Source organism: Homarus americanus, unplaced genomic scaffold (assembly GCF_018991925.1).
Source record: "Homarus americanus isolate GMGI-L3 unplaced genomic scaffold, GMGI_Hamer_2.0 scaffold4896, whole genome shotgun sequence".
Classification (NCBI taxonomy): Eukaryota; Metazoa; Arthropoda; class Malacostraca; order Decapoda; family Nephropidae; genus Homarus; species Homarus americanus.
Window position 1 is genome coordinate 10,407,036 of NW_024749657.1, and position 22,568 is coordinate 10,429,603.

At 39.6% G+C, this 22,568-nt stretch overlaps 1 protein-coding gene across 1 annotated transcript; it reads right to left on the reverse strand.

Annotated features, from left to right (window-relative positions):
* Positions 1-2,887: 2,887 nt before the first annotated feature.
* Positions 2,888-22,235, reverse strand: LOC121853514 (putative proline-rich protein 21). Its single transcript, XM_042347666.1, has 2 exons — positions 21,908-22,235; positions 2,888-3,087 (listed from the first exon to the last, which is right to left on the reverse strand). The coding sequence occupies exons 1-2, from the start codon at positions 22,233-22,235 to the stop codon at positions 2,888-2,890; spliced, it is 528 nt and encodes a 175-aa protein (XP_042203600.1).
* Positions 22,236-22,568: the final 333 nt, after the last annotated feature.

The window sequence follows — 22,568 nt, forward strand, 5'->3', positions numbered from 1 at the left end:
CCAACTCTCGCTACGGATTCCTCACCGACTAGTTTTCTGTTAATCTTCGCCTCTGATATCTACTTTGAGATAATAGGCGTACGTAAAAATTAATAAATCATTTCTCTACGGAAAATTTGCCCAGGATTGACTTGTAAATTCCCTTGTAGTGGCCATTAAGTAAAGGTCTCAGAGTGTTCAGTAAGCAGAGACGGGCGCCAGCTAACGAGACCATCTTGACCTACCGAGAGACTCACCAAATTTGCAAACAATAAAAGTAAAACAACGAAAAAACGAATTATGTTAGTAAGCAAATAGACAAACTAAAGCCTAATAAGTCACCTGGTCCTGATGAGATATTTGCCAGAGTATTAAAGGAATGTAAGGAAGAGCTTAGTATGCCCTTAGCAAAGTTGTTTAACATGTCCTTAAAAACAGGTGTAGTACCAGAATCCTGGAGGATAGCGAATGTAATACCGATTTTCAAGAAGGGGGATAGATCACTATCCTCTAACTACCGCCCAATCAGTCTAACATCAATAGTAGGCAAATTACTGGGAAGCAATCATTTCCCTCTATTCGAAATCACCTGGAGAAGCACCGATTGATCAATGATTCCCAGCATGGCTTCACAAGCGACGTTCTGTCTAACTAATCTATTAACATTCTTTTCATCAGTTTTCGAATCAGTGGACGAGGGGCACAATTATGATGTGGTATATCTCGACTTTAGCAAAGCCTTCGACAGAGTCCCCTACGAAAGACTAATTAGAAAGGTAGAAGCACATGGCATCAAAGGTAACATCCTTAAATGGATTAGGGCGTGGTTACAGGACAGGAAACAGCGAGTGAGCATTAACGGCACTAAGTCCCATTGGAGCAACGTCGCAAGCGGAGTTCCCCAAGGCTCAGTACTTGGACCATTATTATTTATATATACATAAACGACATAGATATCGGCATAGACAGCAACATAAGTAAATTTGCTGATGACACTAAAATAGGACGTGTTATCAAATCTGACGAGGACTCGGCAAAACTACAGGAAGATCTAAACAAATTTTTCGAATGGTCTGAAAAATGGCAGATGAAATTCAATGTCGACAAATGTAAAGTACTCAGTATAGGAGATGTAAACAGGGAAACCAGATACCAGATGAACAACGATGCCATAGAGAAATCCGACTGCGAGAGAGATTTAGGAGTAATGATAAGTAGGAACCTTAAGCCAAGTAAACAATGTGTTTTTGCTCGTAACAAGGCTAATAAAGTACTTGGGTTCATACAAAGGAGTGTTAGTTACAAGACTAGCGAGGTCATCCTAAAACTGTATCTTGCTCTTGTGAGACCACACCTGGATTACGCAGTTCAGTTCTGGTCACCGTATTACAGAATGGATATAGAATCCTTGGAAAGAATTCAGAGGAGAATGACAAGACTAATCCCGGGCATTAGGAACCTTGAGTATAGAGACAGGTTAAAGCATCTTAATTTGCACTCCTCGAGAGACGTAGAGCGAGGGGCGACCTGATAGAGGTGTATAAGTGGAAGTCAGGGCTAAACAAAGGGGACATTACAAAGGTACTCAAACTATCCAACCAGGAGCGAACTCGTAACAATGATTTTAAATTAGACAAATTTAGATTTAGGCGTGAAATAGGTAAACACTGGTTTGGAAACAGAGTAGTGGATGAATGGAACAAGTTACCAAATATCATCATTAACTCGAATACGCTGAATTGCTTCAAACATAGGTTGGATGCTCATATGAGCAATAGGGGTTGGGTGTAAACGGACTGCCCAGTTTGGGCCAATAGGCCCGCTGCAGTTTCCTCCATTCTTATGTTCTTATGTTCTTATAACGGAAGCATCAGTTTCATCTTCCATTGTTCCTTTAGCTATTTCCTTTCTGAAGTCTTTCTACGTTCCAACTCACTAGATTTGATTCCTTCTTTCTTAACACTTACTGTCAGCTGCCATTTAATTGTCTCTCTCTGAGTATCTATCCACAGTCACAACGTGGCGTCATTTCCCAAACACTTACCTTTTGAAAGCTCTTTTGTTGTTTTAGATTTTGGTTCAAAATGTTAATTTAGTAATGTCATTACCAGAGTAAATTGTGTAGTAACAGTTATGCTAATCTCCGCACAGTGACTATTATAAGAATATTAACCTAATACAATAAGTATCAATATGTTCCTCTCTAAAGATCAGGTCTCTGTCATAACAATTGCTCTCCTATATTTCTTCTCAAACTTTTACTCTTTTCCCCCTAAACCTAAACCTTCCCTAAAGGACCTCGAGCGGCGCCTGTCATTACTTCACTCGTCTCCTTCACGACAGGAAGTGACACCCAGGAACTGACCTGTGACAGTCGGACATGTTATGAATGCCGGAGTCTTAAGACACGAACAGGAAGCCGGAACTACTCCTACACTCACCAGGGGAACTGATGACATTGTAAATATTCAAGTATATTAAAAAAAAATCAGGTATTCTTTGCAATATTTTAGCCCAAACTAGACTAGAGATTTACGGCGAAAATTGTCGTTCTGGAGATTATTGTTATTAACTCCAGGAACTTTTGTATATGAAAATCTGAGCATTTTAGGGATAAGTAAGAGCGTAAATATTAGAGATATACTTCATGTTATTATTGCTGCTGGAGAGAAGGAAGACGTTAGTGTTGTAGTATACAGGGTGCCTATAACTTATTCACCTTATCATGAAGCTCATGAAGATTTTTCTGTAAAATATATCATAAAACGGTTTGGTGCAATTAATAAAGCAACCCAAGTAATCTTTTGATCTGTATTTGTCACACATAACTACACTTCAGCAAGCCTCCACCTGCGCCTCTTTGGTAGCACGTAAAATATCAAGACGGCAGCTAATTTCATTCTAGGTGTTATGAATCCATAGGCGTGATGTCCGGGGAGTGAAGTGGCCACGGAATGGGTCCATCACGCCAGATCCAACAAGTAGGGAAGTTTTCATTGAGGAAATCGCACACTTGTAAGCTCCAGTGTGGCGGTGCTCCATTTTGCTGAAAGAACACCTGGGGCTGCATATCTTCCAGCTGAGGTACAGCATAAAATTCAAGCATATCTACAGGGTATGTGAGTGGCAGAGTTAACAGTGTTCTCAAGGAAGCAAAATGGTCCAATCACACGGTTGTAGGAGAGTGCGCACCAAACCTTTATTTGGGGACTGTCACGCTCGTGTTCAAGAAATAAATGAGGATTTTCTGATCCCCATACGCCGCAATTGTGCCTGTTGACTTTACCAGACAGGTGGAATGTCGATTCATCGCTGAAAACGACAATATCGCTGAAAACGACAATATTCAAAAATTGCTGCACTGTCACAATTCACGCCAGTCGCAGTCCTGCCAAATACAGGTCAAAAGATTACCTGAGTTGCTTTATTAATTGCACCAAACCCTTTTATGGTATAATTTTTGTTGTGTTACAAATCAGGTGAATAAATTACAGACACCCTGTCAATAAGATAAACTTGTGGCATTTTCCAGGGGAGGAAGAGTCCCTCTCACGGTAACTATGATCTACTCGGTGAAGCCTGACACTTTCTCCGGGATCAAATATCAAAGAAATGTGTCCGAGAGGTTAACAACCCTAAGGTCTTACATAGGATAATATGAGGATATCTGGAAAAATCTAAATGACGCTGGCAACTGAAATGACACAGCAATATATTTTTTCTATAATTCCAGCATTGAATATATTGAGTTTACTATCAGTGTCATTTTCATTAACCAATAATAAAAATCAGTGCAATAATTAACATGATACACTAACTAACCATGAGACAGCTTGGTCCCTGCTGCTGGAGTATGGCGGTGAGCTGCCCAAACTCCACACCTGAGACATTTCATCATGGACTCTGTAGTGGAAAATGACTGGAGGATTTTCTTACAGACAGAGAAAATCCCAGGGGTGAGAGGGGGTGTCGGGGTAAACAACGTCTCCCTGACAGAGGCCAAACCTCAGCTGAGAGGGTGAGGACGCTCGGTGATTGGTCGTTCATCCAGTGACGTCAGAGATAAATGTGAGCAATGATTGGCTACTTCCTCACTAATGTATTATTTGGCCCATCTCGATTCATTCATTTCCTGATGTATCTGATTTGACAGTCGATCGTTTTTACCGACCAACTTACTTAACAGGTGATAACAAGGTGCGCGATAATGGCTGGTAATAATGAAATCACGTGGACAAAAGGCAATTCTTCTGACATAAAGTACCACAGAGGCGACGGCTCAATATATTTTAGTGATCAGTCATATAAGTTTCCACCAATATACTGAAAATAAACCCCACGACCCCCCAAAAATTTCAGTTATCTGACCTCTTCACGTGTTTGTTTACTTCAGGTCTTCACGTGTTTGTTTACTTCAGGTCTTCATGTTTTTTTTACTTAAGGTCTTCACGTGTTTGTTTACTTAAGGTATTCATGTATGTTTGTTTACTTCAGGTCTTCACGTGTTTGTTTACTTCAGGTCTTCACGTGTTTGTTTACTTCAGGTCTTCACGTGTTAGTTTACTTCAGGTCTTCACGTGTTTGTTTACTTAAGGTATTCATGTATGTTTGTTTACTTCAGGTCTTCACGTGTTTGTTTACTTCTGGTCTTCACGGAAAAGTCTTAGTAATCAATAATGTTATAACCAAACGGATGTAAAAGATCGCCAGGTCTATGAGTACCATTGTCACACTAACGAAACTCAAGCTATGACTTATTCTAAACCTCAAGTAACTAAACCAACACTCTAAACAAGATTAACTCTAACTAACCCGAACCTAACCTAACTAAAACTAACCAACCCTAACTGTACCTAATCTAACCTAATTATACCTAACCTAAGCTAACTAAATCTAACCTAACCTAATTATACTTAACCTAAGCTAACTTAAGCTAACCAACACTAACTAACCCTAACCTAACCTTACTAAAACTAACATAACCGGAGTAAAGCGAACAAACCCTAAATATACCTAACCTAAGCTAACTAAAGCCAATCTTTCCTATCTAACCTAACCTAACATAACCTAACTAAACTTAATCTAACCTAACCTAACCTAACCTAACCTAACATAGCCTAACCTAACCTAACGTAAACTAACCTAACCTAACTATAGTGAGTTTTTTCAGACCAAACCAAGCCAGTAGAAAAACATACATATCAGTAACTATTAGGTTATTGCTTGTAAAATGTGAGGCTACTTTTCGCCTCAGGAGTTATTCTAGATGCTGCACATTATATTACAAATGATCACTGTCTATATGTGTCATCAGTTAATTCAAGAAACTACCCTGCAGCCAGTACCATGCACCTGTTCAAACATAGCTGTCTACACACTCCTAGATTAGTGATAATTATGTCGGCCTGACACCTCCAATATAAGGGGCTTACAGCTCCTTCCATCAGTCAGACATGGAGAGGCAGAACTCAGAAGCAGACGGAGTCACAGTCATCACAAGTCGGAATTGGGAGGGGGACTTCCTTTCCCAGCACAGAGTCTCCAGCTAGCAGAGTCTCTCACAGGAGACAGATTCCATTACCCGCCGGGACAACTCTCTTCAGCAACACCTGCAAACCGACTCCCCAGCCGCTAGGCCTCCCACAGGTCACACGTGAGTCATTGTCAGAGCGATCCATAGGGAGAGTTACTTATGGTGGGAAGTGTATCTATTTCATGTTTGTGTTCGGGAGTCATTCTCTAGTAACGCCAGTATAATGAACTATTACTGTGTTCATGCCATTCAGGTAACTAATAAAGAGCTGTATACTTAAAATGGTTGTTTAGAAGATTTCCCCTAAGATTATATGTTAACTATTCGGCGACGCTAACAAATATCTTCACTTTACAATCATATTACAGCCTTAACTATACCTAACCTAACAAAACTTAATCTTTCCTAACCTAACCTAACCTAGTTTAGACCTCATCTACCTCAATTAAACCTCGTCAACGCTTAAGTAAACCAAACTTATCCAAACTAAACCTAACACTCACCAACAAAACCTGTAAATTGTTCCATTAGCTTGGCAGCCTAAGGGGATAACGTAGAGTAAACAGAACACCTCGTATGCTAGGCCTTCGGTACACGTGGTCGGCACTTCACTTTTCCTGCTTTCAGGTAAAGGTAACCATTAACACCTGGGTAAAAATGGATGCAAACCAACGAACACTTGGAGAGGAGACGAGCGCTGTACCCTTTCAGCCGGTGTGTTGACGAACTAAACCTAACTTAACCTATCCTAAATTAACCTATTCTACCAAAAATGAAACAAACTGCCTTAGCTAAACCTGAATGTGTGTGTGTGTGTGTGTGTGTGTAGGAGAGGTTAATGGAGTACAAAGGGAAATAAAATTAAGAGGGAAAAAGGTGTACGGGAGAGAGTGAAGGAAGTAAGCAAGGAGGGCGGGAAGAAGGAGAGGGAGAGAGGGAATGTGTTTCGAAGGTAAAAAAGAAATTATTGTGAAATTGGTTTCCTTCTCATCGATTGAAGGCAAATTGCTGGAAGCAAAATTTCAAACTCAATTCGAAATCACATCGAGTACTTGGGTTCATACAAAGGAGTGTTAGTTACAAGACTAGCGAGGTCGTCCTAAAACTATACCTTGCGCTTGTGAGACCTCATTTGGCTTATGTAGTTCAGTTCTGGTCACAGTACAAAGGAATGGATATACAGGGGGAGGTAGAATCGCTAGAAAACGTACAGAGGAGGATGACAAGACTAATCCCAGGCTTTAGGAACCTTGAGTATAGAGACAGGTTAAAGCATCTTAATCTGCACTCCCTCAAGGGACATAGAGTGAACGGCGATATGACGAAGGTGTATAATTAGAAGTCAGGGTTAAACAAAGGTGATATAACAAAAGTACTTAAATTATTCAACCATGAACAATGGTTTTAAATATGACAAATTAAGAATTAGGCGCGAGATAGGTAAACACTGGTTTGGAAACAGAGTAGTGGATGAGTGGAACAAGTTACCAAACATCATAAACTCGAACACGCTGGATAGCTTCAAACATAGGTTGGGTGGATATAATGACGATAGGGGTTGGGTGTAATTGGGACTGCCTAGTATGGGCCAATAGACCCGCTGCAGTTTTCTCCATTTTTATGTTCTTTTGTTCTTTTCCTCACTGTATCTCTCTCTCTCTCTCTCTCATACACTGTCTCTCTCTCTTTTTTAACGATTTTCTGACACTATATCCCTCTCTCTCATTTTATCTTTCTCATACACTATCCCCTTTTTACTTTCTCTTACACCGTCTCTCTCTCTCTCTCTCTCTCTCTCTCTCTCTCTCTCTCTCATGAGAACATAAGAATGGATGAAACTGCAGCGGGCCTATTGGCCCATATTGGGCAATCCCGTTTACACCCAAATCGTATCGCTCATATATCCACCCAAGTTTGAAGCTATCCAGCGTACTCGAGTTAATGATGTTTGGTAACTTGTTCCACTCATCCACTACTCTATTTCCAAACCAGTGTTTACCTATCTCGCGCCTAATTCTTAATTTGTCTAATTTAAAACCATTGTTACGAATTCGCTCCTGGTTGGATAGTTTGAGTACCTTTGTTATATCACCTTTGTTTAGCCCTGACTTCCATTTATACACCTCGATCATATCGCTCCCTTACTCTACGTCTCTCGAGGGAGTGAAAATTAAGATACTTTAACTTGTGTCTGTCATCAAAGTTCCTAATGCCTGAGATTAGTCTTATCATTCACCCCTGAATTCTTGCTAGGGATTCGATATCCATTCTGTAGTACGGTGACCAGAACTGAACCTCGTAATCCAACTGAGGTCTCACAAGCGCAAGATATAGTTTTAGGATAACCTCGCTAATCTTGTATGAACCCAAGTACTTTGTTAGCCTTGTTTCGAGCAAATGCACATAGTTGTCTTGGATTAAGATTCCTACTTATCATTACTCCTAGTCTTTCTCACAGTCGGATTTCTCTATACCAACGTTGTTGAATCTTATATCTAGTTTCTCTGTTTACATCTCCTAGACTATGTACTTTACTACTGGCTGCTATGTCGACGATACACATTGCCAGTTCTTATGCCACAAGGGCAGTTCTTCTTTTAGGACGCTCATTTGTGCCAGTATCCAGAAGGGTCCTGACATTCCATGCAGTGACCTTAAGAGGTTGCAACACACACACGCACACACATCATTATGACATCATCCAGCATAATCCCAACACACACCATACTGTAAACACACCCACAATACAAACACACGCCTACAACACACACCCACAATACACAACACACACCCACAATACACAACACACACCCACAACACACACCCACAACACACCCACAACACACCATCAAAATAACACCTTACTACCCAATAAAAACTTAATACAAAAAACTTGGCTTTCAGCTACACGTCCACAGAAGATACATAATGTCTCTTGTTCTTTTTATAGAAATTACTTCCTTTCCCTCTGTGTTTTATCCCCGCCACCCCTCATAGGAATGCGTTTGATACCATGCGTCGGGCGGAAGTTACGGGTGTGTGTGTGTGTGTGTATGTGTGTGTTAGTACCATGTGTCGTGCGGAAGTTAGGAAGTGTGTGTGTGTAATAATAAAAAATATTAAAAATAATCAGCGGTTTATTGAAAAAGTTTAGCAGCCCGAAGGCTGAAAATATACATTGGACATGAATGACTTATTACATACATTGGTGGTTTAACAAAAGCCTTCATTAGAGAAAGGTAAAGGAACAACTTTAAAACTGGTACTGTAGGAGCTGGTCTGTAGACATTTTTGCGACCTGATGTCGGCGCTAACAAAGTCCTTCCCACTGCCTTGATGCCCGTTGTACCTGACTGCTAAGCCGCTACCTCACTACAGCTGCAGATGTACCACGTGGTCCGAGTAGGTCCTCCAGCTCACACAGGGTGTTGGAGATGGTTCTTGTTTCTCATATGATGTAGTTACGAATTCATAGTTCCTCACCTGAGTGGAGTAGGGAGTCCTCATTTCTCTCCTGGTGTAGTTTGGAGTGTTTCTTGGCTTCTCATCCCGTGTTGGGGGTGGCGAGTGTAATAATAATAATAATAATAATAATTAACGGTTCATTGAAAGAGCATGCAGCTGGAAGGCTGAAAATATACAGTTACATAATTTGGGAATTATGTAATTATATAATTTGTCCACCAAGTTTGATGAAAAACGATTGTGCCTTTTCAGCTGCCCAGAACAGACAGACACACACAAATAGACAGACAGACAGACAGACAGACAGACACACGCCTAGTCCTATAGTATATTAGATAGATCGATAGATATACAAGTAACATAAGTGATACAAATATGATAAGAACATAAGAAAGTGGGATACTGCAGGAGGCCGACTGGCCCATACAGGGCAGATCCCTTTCACACCCATCCCAGCACTTCCATGTGCCTATCCAACTTTGTCTTGAAGCTCCCTAGCGTCCCCGATCCTACTATAGCACTCGGTAGCCTATTCCACATATCCACAACTCTATTACCAAACCAGTGCTTGCCTATATCCTTTCTGAATCGGAATTTATCTAATTTAAAGCCATTTGTTCTAGTTATTTCGTTATTACTGAGCTTCAGAACATCTTCGATTTTACCCTTGTTAATCCCACTTACCCACTTGAACACCTCTATCATATCTCCCCTAACTCTACGCCTCTCTAATGAATGCAAGCCTAAGCTTTTCAGTCTTTCTTCATATGGAAGGTTTCTAATATTATGGATCATTTTTGTCATTCTTCTTTGTACTCTCTCCAAAGAATCTATGTCCATTCTATAATAAGGACACCAGAATTGAACCGCATAATCCATGTGTGGCCTCACTAATGCTAGGTAAAGTTTCAAGATAACGTCAGCAGTTCTGTTACTCACACTCCTAGATATGAACCCAAGAATCCTGTTTGCCTTGTTGCGAACGCTAATACATTGTTTTCTAGGTTTCAAGTCGTTGCTAACAAATACACCTAGATCTTTTTCACAATCTGAGTTTTCTATTTCCGTGTTACCTAGTTTATACTTAACGTTTGTATTCGTCTTCCCTATCTGTAGTACCTTGCATTTATCAGTAATAAAATTCATTTGCCAGTCTACTGACCACTCATGTAAGGTATCTAGATCTCTTTGAAGGTGTTCAAAGTCACTGTCTGAATTTATCACTCTCCCCATTTTGGTATCATCTGCAAATTTACTAATCCTACTAGTTATACCTAAATCAAGATCATTAATGAATATAACAAACAGCAGGGGGCCTAATACAGATCCCTGGGGAACTCCGCTTTTGACTGCACCCCAGTCTGACTTAAATCCATTTATGCTGACTCTTTGTTTCCTACCAGTTAACCATGACCTAATCCATTTTAATAATGATCCACCTATTCCATGTGCTTCTACCTTCCTTATCAATCTCTCATGAGGGACTCTATCGAATGCTTTACTGAAATCTAAATAAATTATATCATATGACTTATCATTATCTACCGCTTCAATACTTCTGAGAAAAAGCTAAGCAAATTTGTGAGACAAGAACGTCCCTGGGTGAACCCGTGCTGAGAAGAATGAATTAAGTTGAATGTTTCAAGGTGGCTTCTGATTTTCGTAGCAATAATTGACTCTAGCAACTTGCCTATGATTGACGTGAGACTAATGGGACGGTAATTTGATGCAATTGATTTATCACCTTTTTTGAAAATCGGAACTACATTTGCAAGTTTCCAAGCTTCTGGCACTAGGCCCGATTCTAATGACTTATTAAATAAAACTGCTAATGGATTACTCAACTCATCTCTACATTCTTTTAATATTCTAGCATATACCTCGTCTGGACCAGGCGATTTATGAGGCTTCAGTTTGTTAATTTCTTTAAGCACATCGTTACTAGTAATATTGATATTCATCAGCATATTTTCTATACTGTCGTTATATACCGTATGAACTTCTGGAAACTGTGCTAGGTTTTCATTTGTGAATACGGAGCGAAAGTGACTATTTAACGTACTACACATTTCTAACTCATCATCAGTCATTTCTCCTGTAGTAGTTTAAAGGGGACCTATTGTATCTCTAACCTTTGATTTATACAGTTGATAAAAAGCTTTGGGGTTATTTTTCGATTCGTTTGCTACCTTGATTTCATAATTTCTCTTTGCTTTCCTAATTTCTGTTTTTACCTGTCTTGTTAGGTTCTGATAGTAACCAAGTAAGTGATTTTCGCCTTTCTTAACTTTTCTATATACTCCTTTCTTTTTCCCTAGAAGATCTAAGAGTCTATTATTCATCCATTTTGATTTGTTCCGTATCGATTTGAATTTTCTTTTAGGGATGTGTTTATTTTGAGCATTATGGATTGTCGCAATAAATTGTTCATAAGTAGCTGCTAAATTAAATTCGGGGTTCTCCCGTCCTACGTTGACAGTTTCCGGAGGTGTGGGGGAGAAGCTCAAACTACAGGGCATTTCAACATAGTGACAGTGTAAGAAGTAAGATTGACTGGGAGTGAATAAACTGGTTGATTACAAGTTATTGATAATTTTTACAATGGTTGGGACTGGGCTTTTATTATAGCGATCAGTTCGTGCTTGTATGGGCTGAATGCGGTTGTGGTGTCGAACAGCAATTCTCGGACAAGGGATATCGGGTGGCAGTAGGAGCCGGTGTCGAGGATGGTGCAGTGTGTGTGTGTGTGATGTCGTGTGGGAAGTATGTGTATTTATGGATATGATAAGTGGGCGTGTGTTTTATGACTACTCTGGGAATGTGTGGGCGTGTAATTGGTAAGAACTATGGTCATGTGTTGCGTACTAGAAGAGGCTTAAATAAAGGGTAGTCGCCGTGAGAGTTACATATATATAGGGAGCGGTGAAGTAATACGGTATAGGATTTTAACTCTGGTTAAATAAAGTGAAATTCTTGTTTTGTTTTTTCGTTTAATCAGACCAATGTGATGTAATTTATTGCTTCAGAGTGAGAGTTCAAAGTACAACATCTGACTGTTAGTGTCATAAAATTCTTGAAAAAATAGTTTCTATAGTACGAAAAATCATCCATGCATGATGGTAGAGTGTAACACAGATACCTCCTCACCTACCATCATAAAATGTGGTTCAAGTGTGTGTGAGAGAACCTTCAGGCTCAGGACGGGTTTCAGATGCCACCGACTAGACAATTTTAGTCTGAGTCAAAAGCTTGATTATAGCAAACCAACATATTTAAGATGAGGCTGGCACTTGTCATGGAAGTTTTGTGACCACCGTCCATAAACATATGAGGATGTCTATTGTCTAATGTTTTTGTAATACGGTTACATGAAACCTCAGTGCTTAGGATCGACACCAGAGGTTGGTCTCAAGTTGTAAGCTCCTTAAATAATATGAACCCAATTTAGTAAATTTTTCTCCGTCTGCTGACTGAAAATTATTCCTGGATTCACCACTCTAATTCCGAGTCAAAGGTGGAATTCAAGTAATGGAAGCACCCTTATTTCCTTACCCTAAACATCATCGGCAACGTCATGGCATCAATATCGTGGGGTGCCAAAAGGATTCTTCTGATTAAACACCTGTCGAATCACCAGTGCTTATTATGCTGACCACGTTTATAAACTACACAACATCATCTGGGAGGAACGACGATGAATATTGACTAGAAGAGTGTTCTTCCTCCACGAAAATGTGACGGTCCACAATATTTCCTGTCATTCAGACTGTGGTTTCAGTAAATGCCTCCACCCTCACTACAACCAGATCTGGCTCCAGGTGACTATTATTATTTGTTTCAAAACTGAAGTTTCACCTCTGAGGATGCCGCTTTCAGGATTATGAGCTGAGTGAACCTAGTAAGTCTAGTAAGATTAGAATAGTGAGTTTGAAGGACAATTACAGTAAGTGTAATGAAGTGGTTCTGACCTTTCATCACTACCCAGCTTGCCTTACCTTTTCACTCTCTCTCATACATGCTGGACGTGAACTGTTGATGAAACTGAGGCCTCGGCCATATAAGCAGCTCCAGTGAGTAATCATCACAGTCTGGTATTTTCATTTACCCTGCAGTTAAAGCTGTTGTGGCTAACTAAACTTCGTCCACTTTTGGCTTTTGTGACGGTCTTTTGAGGTACAATAATCAGAGCAGCAAGTCTCTTAACACAGGACTGTTTACTGGGATGTAACAGGAATTTTGCAATGTTGGGTTCTACTCTAGGGATACAGTGAGTTTTGAGAGCAGTTCAAGAGGCGAAGCGAATGCACCCGGGGATTTGTTAAGGAAATTTTGAAATGGCAGGTGATTTCTGATACACTCCGAGTCAATCTTATTTGTGTATGTCTTTATGATTTCCTTTGTTTTCACCACAAATGTTGGGTTATTTAAGACGATATCAGTTATGAAAAGCAGTTCTGGTGTTATATCACGACTCACGACTACACCAAACCAGACCATTCCTGCTTGCTCTTGGTTCGAACAGATTAAAACCTGCTTGTACATGAACTCTTCTCTTCAAAATGAGAGATTCGATGGACAAGGGCGAATTCGATTAAACCTCCCCGAACCTCCTATGAATCCACCACATTCGCTATTATTAGTTAGTCTTCTTAGCCCTCACAAGTCTGGCAGTGGTCCCATTCTCTTATCCCAGCTGCATCTGGATCAGAATTCTTCAAGGTCTTTACTAAATTTTTTCTGCTCCAAGAACGTACTCAGTATTCACAAACTTTCAGTGTAAATTTTGACATCCTTGGTATCGCTGTTTAATGAGCCCTTATGTACTTTGTTATATATTAAGTAAGGTGAAACTTAGCCCTTGTGTGTGAGAGATGGAGGAAGTTCATAGAATTACTAAACACAAAATAATTTATTTCTGGTTTACAACAGAGGAAAATCGCAAAAGACAAGAAGTAGTTAACTGTGGATCACGACGGACAAAAATTTGTTGTCTTATGATCACAAAAGACGAATATATGTTATCTTTATAGCATTAGAAATAACACTATGTTACTGTTCGAGTTAGAAAAACGATATGTAATCTGTATGTCCAAAGACAAGAATATGACAATTTTAGTGTCACCAGACTTTGGTTCAAACACTTGCTTGTATTTGAGAAAGAGTACCTGAACCACTGATAAGAATGTACTATCTTCAGGGGACAAAAGACGAGGATTTTTTCTTTATACAGTAGTTCAAAAGACAAGAATATGTAATCTTTCAGAGTTAAAAGAAAACTAAATTATTTCTAGATACCATTAAAACGTGGCTACATTATTTTTATACATATTAAAGACAGAAAAATGTTACTTTCACATCACAAAAGACGAGAAGGTGTTGCCTTTGAGTTATAGGAGAGACCGTAAACGAAGCCACGATAAAAATAAACAAACTCAAAATAGGTTTCATAGCCCGGAAATGCTCTCACGGCAGAGGGGAACTTCTGGACCCCCGCGATACTGTGGCAATTAGAGGTCTAAAATACTCAGAAAGATTCAGAGGGGTCCGTGGAAGGTGACTTGTGGAGTTAGGGGGAGGGAGAGAGAGGAGAGGGAGAAGGGAATAGGAGGGGGGGGGGGGGGAGGAGGAAAGAGGGGAACGAGGCGTAGTTGTCATACCTGGGACATCTTTGGGACACTCGGAAGTATCAAGTAAAGTGAAGAGAGAGGAGATACGTTAAAGGGAGAAGAAGAGAAAATAGAAAAATAAGAAAAAAGAATTGAAAATTACAGAAGAAAGAACATACTCAGAAAAGAGAAATGAGGAATGGAAAAAAAAGAAGAATTAGTCAACGAATGGAGGAGTACAAAATTAGAGTGAAACAGGACAAACAAGATAATGAAGAGAGAACAGAAACGATAGGAGGAAGAAGAAGAATAAAAGGGACAGAATAGAAGAAAATATAAATAAATACTAAAAAGGAATTGAGAATAAAAACAAGGGATAAAATAAGATGTCAGATAAGGAAGAAATTATTGCCAAATAGCACAACTTATGCGGCAAAGGTATGGGTTGGTTCCTAGCTGCTGATTTGGATAAGAATGTACATCTTTTAATTATTGATTCAGTTGTTCATATTTTGAATCCATCTATCTATCTATCTATCTATCTATCTATCGTTTCATTTATTTAAAGAATGTCTTATCTCATTATTCCAGGCTTCAACTATTCTGGTATAATTGATTCTTCAGCTTCAATTACATGTTTACATCTGACAACTTTACTTCAGTCGATAACTTTACAACTGACAACTTTAGATAAATTCCAAATCATTTCTAGTGTTTGTGGTCGTCGCCTGGAATGTCTCAGGAACTTTTCAGCATAGTGATGACATGCCGGTGGAGGGGGAAGTGGTGACATAGAAGGGAAGGGAGTAAAGGAAATGGTGGTAAAGGGGGAAGATTGGGAGGAATGGGAGGGATGGAACGAGAAAGGGAAAGGAGAGGAGGAAGAGGAGTGATTGATAGGCGAAGGGTATAAGAAACTAGTCAATTTTCTTTAATGGTTATCAGAAATTCTTACAAGACCGAGTTCGTGAACACTTATTGATCTTGTCTCTACCTCTATGGTCTACACTCTGGTGAAAGCTGACACCCCACACTTTGTCACCTTCAGAACTCAACATCCACCCTCATTGTGTGGTCCTCAAGACGCCGGGAGACATTCTATTCGTCTAGTGGTGTGAGAATGACATTCGTAGGTCAGGAATGTGCAGGGAAATGGCGGTTTTACGTCCACTTGTACGGCTTAATCATTCATCCCATGAAATTTTTGCGATGCTGAAAATCCGAGAACAGACTGGTGTGAAGCGGGTGGAGGAGAGGGATGTTTTGTCTGCTTTTTGTCGTGGTTTCCTTGTAACTGTTGTAGAGATAAGTTGAGGGAGTGTGACTGTAAACTATATGCAGAAAAATCATGAATATTTCTTCCTGTGATTATGTCCCAATCGTATCATCACGTTTATAAAGTGTAGATGGTGGAAGCTTTAAAACCAAATGGCGATATGAGCTTTTATGTTTCCTCTTAAACTCAACCGATGAATACAACGATTATGCAAATATGAGTGTTTGAAATCCCACCTGAGTTTAGTTGACATATTCGTGGTCACCCAAAACTTAATGTCATGGGCCCATTTGTCTATATTGAGCAGAATCTTTAAGGAGATGACGTTGTCCTGTAGGTAAAAGAACGGCAGCCACCACACTGGAGTTCGTTAGCGACATCCTTGACGACAACTTCCCAGGTAGACGGACTGGGCGTGATGGGGCAAGTTTATATCCCTTTCATCTACTACTGTTTCGTCTAGGTTCCTATTTATTTTTTTCCCCTTCTGTCTACTCTGAAAATATCACATATTCCAGGAATGTCTACTTTCAGTTAATGGCCACTGAAAGTTATTTTACTTGAAGATTATCAAGTGATACCTTGACCTGACCTGACCTGACCTGACCTGACCTAACCTAACCTAACCAGTCTAAGACGTCTTCTACTCGGGCTATGTCAAAGATTGTCTTCAAACTTCTGTTATTGACATTGAAACATTTAATAAAAGGAAAATCAATTGCATCAGAAGTGTGGCCATCACTCGGACTAGTTTAGCTGTGTTACGGGCCACGAAAGGCGCACATGTTGAGGTGCACTGAAGAGAAAAGTGGATGTTAAAATCTTAGCTGCGAAGATGTAAAATACCGCTCCATTGTATCTATTTAATATAAAAATCTATATATATATAACCGGAAACAGTTTTTGTGGATTACCTTACATACATATAAACCGGGTATTAAATGATCTTCCCCATGAAAAACAAGCAAAACCACAGGGTGCTCATAAATGGCCTGAATGATTGACTCTAATATTTTCATACTATTTAAAATATGAAGCGAAGATCATGTGTAAACGGTGCAGAAACTATCAAACTTTATCATTAATCCATTTGTTTCATTACTGACTAATTGATTGACAACTAATTTTACTGGTATCGCTGGATTGGTCACGATGGGCCCACATGTTGAAGTGTATTAAACATGAATGAAAAATTTTAATTGATGATTTATTGCTTACACATAATTTGAGCTTTATATCTTAATTAGTATGGAAAATATTACAGAATTAATCGTTCAGACCTTTTATAAACACCCTGTACTTTGAATATCAAGATATGTTAAATATTTTTTGTTTTTCAAGCTATGTAATTTCAAAATGAGCTTTTATGGCTCTGCAGTCATCACATGTTGTACCGTTTCGTTGTGTTATTTACTAACACCTTCACGTATTGTCTCCTTCCGGTTCCCAAGATTGCTGACACAAGTGGAACAACAAATTAATTTTCGACATAACCTGAGATGATAAAGTCAAGGTGGCTTACACTGGGCGGACGAGCCGGCCAACGACAGCACAATTGTTCCCTCAGGAAAGTTGTAACCTCTTTGTGGAAAATTCTCCAAAGATTATTCATTAGTATACAGTATCTTGCTTTTCACTGTAGCTTTGTTAGAACCTTTGTCATCACCCAGAGCAGTATAAAAAGGTCACTCTCAGGACTTCATCACTTGGGCCAGAGATGCCCTACAAGCCCCGCCTTTCATTTGTCAACAAAGAACTTCCTGTGTGACCCCTAATAATTGTCCCCTCCTTCTCACCGACCTCTGACCCCACATGACCTGACTCACAGTGGGACCTCACATGACCTGATCTCTGATCTCTGAATTCTGACCGAGACTCACAACAACTCCAGTGACACTAGTTGACCCTGGCACTGGGAACACAGTGTCAAGCTGCTTTAAGAAGAACTTTCTAGATCAACCTTCTCTCGAGTTCCTACCGATGAATCCTCAAGACGATCTGTTGAGACGAGTCCCTAAGACGAGTTCCTACAATGAGTTCCTTTGATTAGCGCTTGTTCCCAAGACAGACTAGTTTCTTTGACGAATTTCTGCAATTCGTGTTTGGGATGAGTTCCTTTGATTAATTTATATGATTGGTTTCAGATATAAATTCATTTGATGAATTAGAACGAGTGACTCCAGCAATGATTTTCCTCAGATGTGTTCCTACGATAAACTCCTGCAGTGCTTTCTATTGACGAATTCATGTCATAAATTCCTATCGTGTATTTTCCTGACGGCTTTCTTCTGTAAAATCAGATCTTATGATGATATCTTGTGAAGGGTTTCTGGTATACGCTTCTCTGCCGAGTTTTGAGGGGTTGCTGTACCATCATCATCAGCCTGTATAAATTAGGTGCTGGGTGAAGCCTCTAATATTCTTCTTCTGTATATCCTCTGTCTTGAGTCTTATCTCCTCAGTGAACACCTGCAGACGTTTTTTCCATTGAATTCTTGGTGTTAGATCCAGTCAAGGGTCGTCCTGATCCACTGTTTATGTGTTCTTACAGACGAATGTTTTCTTTGACAGTTCCTTTGTTCTTGAAGTTAGTGTCTCTTACTTTAAGATCTCGCTTGATTGCTCTTCTCCCAACTAGCATTAATTTTTTCCGTGTTTATATCAATAGTATAGATGGTTTCTGTAATATTTTGTAGTAATTTGCATTATTTTTAACATTATGAAGTCAACAATCGTAGCAACTTAAAGAGTCATTTTGTTTAATACAGAATTCAGGTTTCAGAGATACTCCCCCGTCCATGTTGATGTTTCTTTTAACTTTAGTGGATCTTTTTTTTCCCCAGTAATATCTCTCTCTTAATTTTTCATTGTTGATGACTAGAGTATTGGCTAACCTAAGATACGAACTGAAAGACATTACTTGTTGGAGTTCTGTAATACATTATAACATTAACATCAATCGATTTCCATTAAGAATGCATTGTCCACTAGTTTCTCTCTTCTTCTTTCTTCAGTTGGGAATAAATGAACGTATTTAGTGTACTTATAGATCGATTTCATTTCCAATACTTGATTCTTTCAGCTTTTGATTAATTATTTGTTGCTGTTGGTTTTAATGAAAATAATATGATGTCAGTAATTATAGACGTATTAAGTACATGTTACTATTAATTGTCATTTCATTCCAGTTTAGTTACTTTAAAACGCCTTCAACTATTGCTTTGAAAAGAAGTGAAACAGTATTTGGAGAAATTCATTAATGTGTGAATGTCAACTAGGAGTTTATATCGACAATAAAGACAGAAACTAATATCAAAACAACACAGGTTCAGTTGCCACCGACAGTTGTCAATAATAGATAAAGGGGACAACAACGTTATCACCTCTATCATCTATAGCTCTTCATTCTAAACACAAGTAGAGTTATACATCTAGAAAGAAGATCGTTAACACGGATCCTCATTTCTCTTATCAATACGGCGAAAACTTTCATCTTGGGTTTTATTTACCTCGTTGTGACGGGCAAGACGCCTTTGTCTCGAGAACCAAACACCACACGTCCTCTACCCGGAAATTAACACTGCTCTGAACGAGGGATCGGAACCTATACAGTAGATGCCAGGAATCCTTGTAAGGATTTAACTCGGATTAACTGAAGATTTACTGCCTCGCAATTCTCAGAGATGATCATTCTCAGGGTTCTAAACTTGGCTCTTTGATTGGCTAATTATAATTATATTTTGTTATTTAATTTATCTACAATGAATTACTTTGTTCTTGATACTGAAGATTAAACACGGACAACTTGTGTTTGTATGTAAGGAACAGAGGAGGTACACAGTACACGAAGCAGGACATCAATGATGTGTTGTTATAAACAGCAGAACACATTCTCGCGCCAAAATGGTCACAGCTGACGCCAAGTGTCGCCAACGTCTCCAATTTCCCGCACTAGTGACCGGATGTGCCACGGGTGGTCAGGCACTTCCGCTTGGCACGTGGCCTCCACATTAGGAGACTCATGGCCACGCTACTTTTTGTCCTAACACGGACGGACACAGAGCTCGCTTTCCGATGCCCAGCTTCCAGTCCTGGAGCTCCCAGTGACTGTGTTGTACAGTACACAGGAGCACAAAGAGTCGTTTTAGGGTGTGTGAGTTTTGGCTATAGGACATCTCTTTATACTTTATTATGCTTTATACACACACACACACACATACATATATATATATATATATATATATATATATATATATATATATATATATATATATATATATATATATATATATATATATATATATATATAATCCCTTAAACACGATGACTTAACCCCTTGAGGGGATTAAGTCATCGCACTCAAGGGATTAGCATTAGATCAGCGCACTCAAGTTTCAAGTCATCGTACTCAAGAGTTTAAATCATCGTACTCGGGGTCAGATTATCGTATTCAAGAGGCGAAGTCATCGTACTCAAGGGCTTCAGGAATTGTACTCAAAGGGTCAGCTCATCGTATGCAAGGGTTAGGTCATCGTACTCAACTGTTAAACTGTAGCAAAGGCCCACTAGTCTCAGCCGTAGTGAAATATTGTGTTTGTCAAGTATGTAGTCATAAATGCGTTACTCTTTTCATTCGATATATTATCATTTACAACTTTTGAAACCGAGTGACGATGTTACTCTCTCTCTCTCTCTCTCTCTCTCTCCTTCACTCACGGTAATCAGCAGAGTAGATTGTATGCGTCATCTGGCAGGCCACACAAGTTGGGCTTCTGAAAGGCTGTTTCCACCTCTGAGGACATTTACCCGTGTTATAAATTTCTCGTTACCACTAGCACAGTAAATCATCCTCTTCATTTATCCATTTATCTCTTCTGTGAGTATACAGCTGAGCGGAGATTTTATTAGAATATATTTAAGGATGCTGATATGGGAATATAATATCGATGTATTTATCCACGTCAACGATAAGGAGTAGCCAACACTGTAAACCCTTTTAGGCCTACTATTGTGTTACTCTTCCTCACCCCCACACACCTCTCTAGGCCTACCATACATTATACTGATGAGCAAAGATATACTAACAATTAACACAAGAACGATTGTATTGTATCAGGTGATGAAGGTGTTACTGAAGTTAGAAATTACGATTACATTATAACGCTCCTTTCCTTTAAATCATCTCTTAAAAAAAAACCCCTATTGTCTAAGTATTAATATTTTTGTAATACCTACTTTATATTCCAACTTTTATTGTACCACCAAAACCATTCTATCATAAATTGTCATGGACATAGGTAGAAATTACCATTGTAATAATTATATTTGCCGACAAGACATGATACTGATAGCTCTGTCCTCTTGTTCCACCTTAATACAACACATGTTGTACTGCTTCCCTCCCTTATCATATTTATGTATATCAATTCCACTGTAAAATATGTATATAGCTACTAATAATATAAACGTAAAAAAAAAAAATTAAATAATAACGAAGTGATAGTGGTGGTAACATTCTCATATGTATTTAATACCACCATGATACGTGTACTATTGTACTATTCCAGATGTCACTAAATGTTACATAATACTTCCTTGAGATAAATGTATAGTATATATCAGGTGCCTAAAAGAGAGCTCGGGTTCTCAACTGGCTCAGCCATGTTAATATTGTTGTTATTATCCACTCTGTATCTGTGTTTTTCTGGCTAAATAAACTGTTTCAATATCAAAACTATTTGTAAGATCAGGGGAAGAGAGAGAAGCTTTCCAAATGGGCCGAGGGAGAGGAGGGTGGATAGCCGGGCAGGTTGGTGGGTGGTAGTGTGGGACAAGACCTACTCCTCCTCCCTGCCTGAGTCCCTCCTGTACCACCTGTTATTTAGAGTAAAGCGGATATTTGATTATCTGATCCGACACATCCGTTGTCGTTTATCTCTCTTCCCATCCATGCCACCCACACACACACACACCCACACCCACACACACACACACACACACACAGCTCCCCTATGTTAGTGTTTACACACCAAGTTTTTGTTTACATACAAATTAGCAGCGGCGGTGCCTCTGTGGGATAGTCCCGCCAGCACCCTTCAACACACGTGTGCGCCTGCGGAAGTTTGGACTTGGGCGAGTGGGCGTGGGAGTGTGGGCATAGAATTGTGGGCGTGGGAGTGTGGGCGTGAGAATGTGAGTGTGGGAGTGTGGGCGTGATAATGTGGGCATGTGAGTGTGGGCATTGGAGAGTCTGCGTGGGAGTGTGGGAGTGTTGGCGTGGAAGTGTGGGCGTGGGAGTGTGGACGTGGGTGGGTAGGCGTGGGATTGTGGGCGTAGGAGTGTGGGTGTGGCAGTGTGGGCGTGTCAGTGTGGGCATGGGAGTGTGGGCGTTGGAGTATGAGCTTCAGAGTGTAGGCGTGGGTGTGGGAGTGTAGGAGTGTGGGTATAATAATAATAATAATAATTAACGTTTATTGAAAAAATTCTGCAGCCCGAAGGCTGAAAATATACATTGGACATAAATGACTTATTACATACATTGGTGGTTTAACAAAAGCCTTCATTAGAGAAAGGTAAAGGAACATACAGTGAACATAGAGATTAATGTAGGTGTTGAACAGCAAACTCGTAGTGTAGTAACTCCCTCCCAGATGGTGTTAAGAGGAACTCACGTGGTGTAGTAGTTCCCTCAGATGGTGTTAGGAGGGAC